Genomic DNA, 9,411 nt, shown 5'->3' on the forward strand with positions numbered 1-9,411 from the left:
CTTCATATTGCCTAAAATATAGAAGTTTCAAGGAGCAAAATGACTCATAAAAGAACCAGAGTTAAGTTCAGTTATAAGCATTGTAAACACATTTAGGCAAAAGCATAGTTGCTCATCAAACCATTCTCTTGCCACTCACTACCTATGGCTCCATTCTCAAACTTCATTTCCTGCATTTTCTTAACAACCCTTTTGCTGTCTCTTGAAATAATCAATGCTAGAGAGAGCCAATTCTTCAGCAAAGTCACCTCTGTCAAAGAAACTGAACAACTTCCAAACAAAGAGTTTCCTTTGATCAACAACAACAACAACAATCCTCAGCAAGAACAACCATCTTTTGTTCCTGAGACTACTGAGAACAGCTATGGCCTTTATGGCCATGAAACTTTTGAGCATCTCCCTCCCACCACCACCACCACAAATTACAAGCCATACAACACTGAGTTTGAGGACACAAGCAAGTACTCCAACAACAAGTACTTCTACAACCATGAATTCTCCAACAACAATGACCAAAATGAAGAATTCATCAACAACAACAATAACTACTACAACAAAGATTCTTATGGCAATTACCAGAATGAGTTGAGTGACACAAAGTACACAGAAGAAGGATACAACTCCATGGACAACCATAACAACTACAACAACAATGCTGGAAGCAATGGCAACAACAACAACAGGTACAATCCTGAGAGGCAAGGCATGAGTGATACAAGGTTTTTGGAGGGTGGAAAATACTATTATGACCTTGAATCTGAGAAATACAACACCAATAACCATGGTGAAGCATACAGAGGAGTAGTGAACAACCACAACAACAACAACAACAATTACAATAGTTACAACAACCAAAGAGGCAATGCCTACCATGGAAACTACAACTCAAACCAGAACAACAACCAGGAGTTCTTTGAAGATGAGATAGATGACACTCAGCCATGAAAGTGAACAATTCACTTTAACTACTGCTGTGTTTTGGTGTCATGTGTTCTCAATTGTGCTTTCTCAAAAAACAAATACAAAAGTTGAAAGAAATAGCTTATTAATTAACTTATGGAGTGCTTTTACTCCTTTGTTTATTTTATTTTATTTTTGTACTTAATATCTTGTGTTCTGAAATCCCATTGTCTCTGAATTGAGCATCAAGTAAGTATTATGCAGGCACATGTGTAATTTAATTTTTGCTTATATAGCCGCTAATAAGTTGTATGATGTCAAGTAATTAAGCTTGTTTGTTTGTTTGTTTCTTGCTTTATTTTATTTTAATATCTCTAGTTTACAATATTTTACACAATTTTCCAAAGCAGCGCAATATGTGGAAGATTAACATCAGTGGTCCATGTTACCTGACCCTACCTGCATGCTAAGCTGCTACCATGAAATTGGATACCAATTTTTTTGAACATTATTATGATGAAGCATCACTAAATCTACCGATGATGTCTTTTGGACATTGTGATGAGGAAGCAACATTATTTTGTCCAACATGGTGCATGTCCTTTTGGAAGTGTCTTAGTTAAAAAATGAAATTCTGATCACTTCATTCTATACACACTATTTTAGGAAAATGATACTTGGACAAACTTAGTAAAAATGAGGCTCTGTGCGTAAGAAATTTCCTCAAGATAAAAATTTGGACAACTATTACACTCATTCATTCATTGATTCATCAATGCTTCACTTACTCTTTGGTGTTGATGCTACTAATGCTTCACTTACCTTCTTGCAAGTTTCAACAAACAAATTTAAAGGCCGTCTTCACCTACATTAGTGTACAGTTTATATATTTATTTGCTGCCTAATAAATTGTCGAGGACTGTGAGCAAGTTTTGTGATTTGTAGTCATCAATTGGTCATTATTGCTGTTTTTAATGGTATGGGATTTTATTTAATAGTATGTGATTACTTACTTTTCTTTTACTAGTTAAGTGCTGGACAAATTTTAATAAACGTATTAGGCCTTTAGACAGGCCTTTAGACTTTTTCTAAACTGTGCTATTTGGAGTACCGTTTGAGAAAATAACTAAGAACCATAATGGTCCTTATTATTGTTATTACCCCTTTTGCCACTCTCTTTAGCCATAATTGTCACTTCAATTTGTCTTTAAAACAAGATTAGTGCCTGATGGTTGTTCTAACATTGTCAATGACCCAAGAAGTAGTTATTGATTAGCATCCTAATCAAATTGAAAAATAAAATGTTGAAACAAATCAATTAGCCTTTGGTCCCTCCGCAATTAACGGTATTACAATTCCTTTTTCTTTTTCTTTTATTTTCTTTTTAGCTTTTTGCTTACTAAACTACTAAACTAGTAAACCTTATTCTTTCTTAACATCACATAAGTCAGAAGCACAGGTGAGCCAACTCAAAATAAAAATAAATTCTTATTTTACAGATGAAATTAAGCAGCTCAATTCATATTTGAAAGTGTTAGGTTTCATAAGAATTGACTGCTAACCTAAAACACCAAACCCTAAAAAACTTCTTTCCATGAAGCACATGCAAAAATTATCACTACACCTACTTGTACTTCTTGCCACAGAAACTAACTATATATAATTAAATATCAACCTTTTTATGTCTTAGTAGCATTGCTATGGTCTATTAATCAATTTCAGAAATTAGTTTATGCATATATTTATGTAAAAGTAATTTATCAATACAGTGTAACAAGTCATTTTGGTAGCGTTTGGTGGAAAGATAGAGACGGAAAGACTGAGACTGAGAGACAGAGATTGAAATAAATCTAGTATTCTGTTTGATGCAAAATGGGAGATAGGAATTGAAAAAAGAATGAAACTCTAATTTAATTTACACAAAGGGTAAAATTAGAATTAATTAATTGAAATGAAAGTATTTTAGGTATAAAATGTTATTAAAGTTTCAGTCTTCATCTCTACAAAATTTCAGTCCCTGTGTTCCTACTTTTTGGAGGTACTGAAATACTGAAATTTTAGAGACAGAGACAAAAATTTTAGTACCAGTCTCTGAACTAAAAAACACGATACTGAGTTTTAGTCTCTCAATCTCTATCTCAGTACCTCAAAACAAACGCTAAGTGATCACAATACAATTGAAATATCTGTGATAAAATTATAGTTATCTTGAGTTTTGACTTTTGACTCTCAAAAAATCAATATTCAGCAAAACTCCCTATTTTTGTTTTGGGTTTGCAACTTAGGCCCATTGTAATAGCTTAAAGTACCAATAAAAGCCCAGATTGGAGTTTACATACTTAGATGTTGGCCCAAACTTGTTATAATTGTGGGCTGGATTTCATTTCTCTTCACGGTCTGGGCCAATTTTAGTAAATATCCTAAGAAAAACATTAATGAAACTTGTGCAGTTGGGATTTTTTATTTTTATAAATTAAATAAATGTAATAATTATTGAAATAAATAATTTAAAAAATATTTATTGAAATAAATATCCTTCTTTTACATGTAACTCGTTTAAACGAGATAAAAGAGGTGGACGTGACACTTGTATATCTCGTTTACCATGTAAATGACTGTAAACGAGATTATATTTTTTTTTTGAAAAAAAAATTATGTACTAATTACATGCTAAAAGTTTAGATTATTGATATTATTAATATTTTTTATTATTTTCAATTTTTTTTAAAAATACATGTATCTTGTTTACACTGTAAATGAGATATACACGTGTCATATCCACTTTTCCTATCTCGTTTACACGATAAATGAGATACATACAAAATTATCTCATTTATACTGGAAACGAGATAAATAAGAGATATTTATTTTAGTAAATATTTTTTAAATTATTTATTTTCATAATTATTATATTTATTTAATTTATAAAAATAAAAAAATCATGTGCAGTTGTGCACGCTCTTGAGTCTTGTACATAGTGAAATTAGGCGAATATTAGATTTATATTAAATATTTTTTATTTTTGTATTATAAGTAGAACAATTTTTATTCTTCATTAAAAGATGTTGTAACATTAACCTACATGTTATTGGTCTCTAACAACGGCATTTATAGGAATGCAAGCAAATATCATGAGTTTTAGGTCTCATCTAGGAGTGTACATGGCCGATCCGATTCGAACACTTTAGGGGCTAGTTTGATGTGATTTTATCGGATTTAGGGTTGGATAAGGGTCTCAAAAATATATCCGATTATTATTTTGGGTCGGGTTCGGACTATAACTCGGGTCTCCCGAACTCGGTCCGGTGGCCCGGTCATCATACACAATTAATATTTTATATTATTAGTGATGAATGATGGCTATTCTTATGTGGAATTTAAATATTGTAAACCTTAATATTTTGTGTTATTAGTTATTATAAGATTATAAGTTAATATTTTATGTTTAAAATGCATAAGACTTTAGACTAATGCATAATATTATGTTATTTGTATTGATTTAAATATTTGGTGTTAATTAGACAATATTAGTATTGATTATGGCTATGTTTTAATTTTAAAGAAAGATGGGTTCTTATTATATTTTTTTAAGTGAATTTTATTATATAAATTATGAAATAATAGTTAGAGATTAGATGATTTTTACATACTAAAAACTCGATTTTTATTCGATTTTTACCTGATTTTTACTCGACCTAAAAATACGTAAATTTCATCGAATCTAAGATCGAATTACGGTCTAAAAATTAGACTCGATTTATATTTCGGATTAATCTTATTTAAGCCAAATCTAATGTGCCGTGACTCATATACACCCCTAGTCTCATCTGTGTCTAAAGGCTAACGTAAACGTTCATCAGATGGCGCACTTTGAATACCAACATCATCATTATCATAATCCGTACTAAGTACTTCACTTCACTTCACTCATGATTTTCACGTACCATTGAAAATATGAAAACAACTAAACCAGAGAGGTGGTAGGAAAAAACAAAAAATAGAAAAATAGCCGTTGACATAAAATTCGAGTAAATGTTGATATTAGTTCATAAAAAATTATTTATCTTTTAATTGATAATCGAACATTTTTTAATTAAATTTATCTTTAAAAAATTTAAAGTTAGTCATGTTAATTTTTTTTACTTCTATTACCAATAGTATTAAAGTGTGCGAATATAATACGTTAAATAATACAACTCTTAATAGTATTAGAGTTTGTTAACCGTCTTAATTGATAAATAATATGATAAATTTATGAAATTAAATTAAATTAATTTTAAATTAAAAATTTTTAATATTTTAAAATTTTTCTTACTTAAATTTTGATTTGATTTAATTTTATAAATTTATCATATTAATAATTACTTAAAACTCTTAAATATATATTATAATATTATTTAATCTATTATATTAATAAATAGAAAAAGTATAGAATATTAATATATTATCTGTTAATTTATTATCAATAATAATTAATTATTATATTTTAAATACATGTATAAGTAGACACGTTCAGAAAATACATATATAAAGAATTAAAGATATTTTCATTAAACATAATTATAAAAAAATATTTTTATTAGATATATCTACAAAAATATTTTTATTAAACACAATTATAAATAAGAGTTGGCAGAAATTGAGAAAAATATTATTGATAACCTAACGAAATTGTAATAAATTTTAACACTGTCAACCAAGACTACTATTTTCTTAGAAGAGAGTTTGTAGCAAATATATTTCAATTTCGTGTGTTAATGGAACACGAATTCGAATTGCGTGTCGCCATAATCTGCCACTTAACACAGCAGTCAGTGAGTAACATTCTACGATGTTGTTGACCTGTACTTTAGATGCTTCCTATGGCGATCAAAATTCCATTGCTTCAAATAATTAAGCAACATAAACACTTCTCAACCGTTTTGATATCTGCTTATTCACCAAACTCATAAGTTAAATAATAGTAACGCTTCTCTTATTTTCTTTTTACTCATAGCTGTTGAAGTGTCACCCCTGAGAATGACTAAATTAACTGTAATGCCATTCTTTGATTACATGTTACTCCATTTATGGCATCACTTTTTAATTATACAATTATAAGCACTTTAAATATACTTGATTTAATTATACAATTATAAGCACTTTACTATTTATATAAGATAATGGTTAAAAACTAACCTTTAGAACATAAAAAATATTTAAATTTTTACTTCTTACGTTATAAATTCACAATCACAATCATTGAAACTTAAATCTAAGCGTTCCTATTTATAACACTGATGAAAATTCCGATTTCTTGAGATAAGATCAAAAGCTTAACTCAAGTGATGTTGAAGTGGGACCAGACTCTTAAATGTCTAACGTTTAAAGGAGAATGCAAGTTAGCAGACACATAAAAAATTCACCCTTGTTTTCTCCAAAACAATTCTTATATTTTTGGCTCTGTTTTCTCTCTGAGACTGTGACCATCAATTTGCCATCAGCTTCACAGAGAGACGCCATGGTTGCAGAGGTAATAGTTCCATCTTCTCCATTATTCACTACTTTGTGTCCATTGCACGAACAAGAACAAATACACTGTCACATTGTGCCTCCATTTCTTCATTTTTTTTTTTTTTGCTGATATTCTATATTTCTTGTCTTGTTTTGTCAGTAAAAGATAAAAATCATATTTTGTTTTCTGGGGTCTATTTGAAGCTGAAGTTTTTTCTTTGCCTCTCCCTGGTTTTGCTCATTGAGAGTGTATATTGTATAATATAGGTTTCTGTATGTATGTTATGCAATCTTCTTATTTAATCTCTATGGAATCGATTGTTGGTGGTATTCTTGCATGTCATATTTAATGAAATGTTGATTGAATTTATGTTATTGTGCTTTTGTTTTCTGGGAATTGACATGCTAAACTTGCATGCTATCTGTTATCTATGTATGTAAAATTTTGTATATTATTCCATTATTCCTATTGGGTTGACATAACATGTGCATGAAATTTGTATTTTTTCCGAATGGACTGACATAAGAAAGAGAAACCCTTTTCTCTCATGCAGTGTGTTTAGTTTGAATCATAATGTTAGTTGTTGTTAAATAAGTGGCCACATGAGCTAAGATATAATTAAAATGCAAACAAGAGTTTGTTGTCCACACTTTATTGTAAGAATGTGAGTTGAACTGATACATATCAGTTATATCAGTCCTAATAATATCAACATGTCCTTTCATCTGACTATGGTCCCCTCTGGAGACTATTATTATTATTTGATCAATTTTGGAAGCTAAGAGTATAGCCAGGAATTCCAGCAGATCTAATTGTTCATTTTTAGCAAAACATGTCAAAATTATATGGTTTAGGATCACAGTTTCATTGAAGTGTCTGCTACACTTTAAGAATGGTCTTTTCAACTATCCATCACATAATTTTTCCATACTATATTGTTTATGATGATATCCAAACTTGACATCAAAGGAGGATAGTAACAGAACTCTTAACAATCTTGGAATTTGAGACATAGTGTAGGAGCTTTGAACAGAAAAATGGGGGACATGGCCCCCCAAATATTCTATAAAAAGAAAATACTATTACCACTTTTTCTTCTTGTATATTATGTTGTTTAATTGGTTATTGATCATAATTTCCATATTTCACTACCTTTCTGTCATTCTAACTTAGTATATGTTTGATAGCAACACTAGGAACTTCTCCAATTTAGTACAAATTTTAATAGGAGTAGTATACTAGTATCTTGCTTTGATAGTTAGAAAAGTTATTCAGATATGAAGAACTTAACTATACACAAATTGGTATGTTTATCTTACTTATATTTCTTCTCAGAATGATGAGATGGCTATTGGTATTGGATGGCCACTTGGGCTTGGCTTCTTCAATATGAGACTTAGAGTTGTGGATTCTCTTCCATCTGCTTATTCAGTTGCACCATACTCATTGCACATACCATCCACCAGTTTCTCTTCATTCTCATCCTCTAATCTAGATACTGAGGTATTCTAAATTTTCATGTGCCTCAATCATCTTGTTCAATTGAAACTATCAAGGACGCAATTTTAAGGAACTAAGAGCATCTTTAAAAAAAAAAAAAAACTAAAACATATTTAATGCGTATTCTAGAAACATTTATAATCACTCATTTTTATTTATAAAATTTAGAAGTTATAAAAAATGTTGCGAATAAGTGATTATGTCTGCTTGTAAATCATGCATGAAATATGCTTTAGACCAATCCAAGTACACATTAACATTAAACCAAGAAAGTTTATCAGAAGCTTGTAAAGTTCTCTATTAGTTAGAGTTTCTTGTGTTGCAAGAAACAGTCGTCGGCTTCGTTCTTTCAAGACAAGAGTGTGTCTCTTGCTCAGCTAATTGGAGCTACACAAGGAGAGAGAGAAAGCTTGTACTTGTCAAACTCAATGAGGTTGGAAGAAGAGAGGCAGAAGAAACTGGCAAAGGGTTCTTACAATGGCTCTGAAGAACAAAGTGTGGAGGATATGTGTAGAGGCATTTGCATTCCCATATTGCTTCATACCCTTCAAAGGATTAGCAATAAGACTAAGAAGACTTCAAGGAACTAACACATTACCAAATATATCTACTTCTCTATCATTTAAGACTACTACAAATTTCTCAATTCTGTATTTCTGTTATTTTCCCTATTTTCTTAATCAACAGTTCACTGATGATCTGGACCCATTTCATCACTATTTTTTAGTTCATACTTCATACACCATGGGAAATATATATAATAATAAAATAGTCTACTTTTTGTTGTTTGTTACTCTTATCTAAGTTATGAAAAAACATTTATGTCCTAAACTATTCAACCAGAAGGGAGAGAGAGGGAAAGAGTGAAAGTTAAGAGAGAAAGAAAAATTGATTCTTTTCATTTAAAAATTTTCAATGAATAAATTCTATTGATCTTGATTGAGTGAATTTATTTGTGAATGAATTTATTTATACCTGTAACCAAGAGTAGAAAATGCAGAAAACAGCAATTTGTTCAATTCAAATGTATTGGTGTTTTTTTTAGTACGGCAATATCTACTAAAATTAAGTTTTTTTTTTACTAATAAATATGAGGTGTTATCTTTTTATGAGTTCTTTTTTCCTCCAAAATAAAAATATTATTCTTTAATATCTTTATATTTATTATTTACCAATTTTTTTATTTTATTTCCTGTATTTATTAAAGTTTTTTTTCAATTATAATTCATTATTATTTAATTTACTTATTTTAGGTATTAATTATTAAAATTTATCAGGCAATATAGGATAAAAAAATTAATTAGTTTCAATCATTTAATAATGTTTAATTTTAATTGATGTTTTATTCGTGTCTACTCATTAGATACTGTACTTTTTATATTTACAGTACATATTAATTGTAAAAAAATAAAAAATAATATTAATTTGATTTAATATATTAGTGGCTATCTTATTAAAATTTATTAGTTATATTGTAATAATATTCATATATTCTTTGTATCTCCTTAATATTCAAT

General features: G+C 29.3%; 2 protein-coding genes across 3 annotated transcripts; both read left to right on the forward strand.

Annotated features, from left to right (window-relative positions):
* The first annotated feature begins 89 nt into the window (after positions 1–89).
* Positions 90–1,249, forward strand: LOC112714550 (protein E6). The gene has a single exon (XM_025766166.3). It carries the CDS (start codon positions 145–147, stop codon positions 943–945), a length of 801 nt encoding a protein of 266 aa, XP_025621951.1. The 5' UTR covers positions 90–144; the 3' UTR covers positions 946–1,249.
* Positions 1,250–6,191: 4,942 nt separating this feature from the next.
* On the forward strand, positions 6,192–8,687 carry LOC112714551 (uncharacterized). 2 transcript variants are annotated; one of them, XM_025766167.3, is made up of 3 exons: positions 6,192–6,412; positions 7,730–7,897; positions 8,221–8,687. In XM_025766167.3, exons 1-3 carry the CDS (start codon positions 6,275–6,277, stop codon positions 8,482–8,484), a joined length of 570 nt encoding a protein of 189 aa, XP_025621952.1. In that variant the 5' UTR covers positions 6,192–6,274; the 3' UTR covers positions 8,485–8,687. The 2 variants fall into 2 exon arrangements, with proteins under 2 accessions (XP_025621952.1, XP_025621954.1); XM_025766169.3 differs by having other exon boundaries at positions 6,196–6,412; positions 8,227–8,687.
* Positions 8,688–9,411: the final 724 nt, after the last annotated feature.

The sequence above is a fragment of the Arachis hypogaea genome, chromosome 10 (genome assembly GCF_003086295.3).
Source record: "Arachis hypogaea cultivar Tifrunner chromosome 10, arahy.Tifrunner.gnm2.J5K5, whole genome shotgun sequence".
Taxonomy (NCBI): Eukaryota; Viridiplantae; Streptophyta; class Magnoliopsida; order Fabales; family Fabaceae; genus Arachis; species Arachis hypogaea.

Excerpts from the sequence above, each read along its gene's own strand:
- LOC112714551 (XM_025766167.3), top strand. The coding sequence starts at position 6,275 with ATGCAAGTTAGCAGACACATAAAAAATTCACCCTTGTTTTCTCCAAAA. Across the intron at positions 6,413-7,729 it reads GAGACGCCATGGTTGCAGAG|AATGATGAGATGGCTATTGG; the intron begins GTAATAGTTCCA and ends ATTTCTTCTCAG. Across the intron at positions 7,898-8,220 it reads CCTCTAATCTAGATACTGAG|AAACAGTCGTCGGCTTCGTT; the intron begins GTATTCTAAATT and ends TTGTGTTGCAAG.
- LOC112714550 (XM_025766166.3), top strand. The coding sequence starts at position 145 with ATGGCTCCATTCTCAAACTTCATTTCCTGCATTTTCTTAACAACCCTT.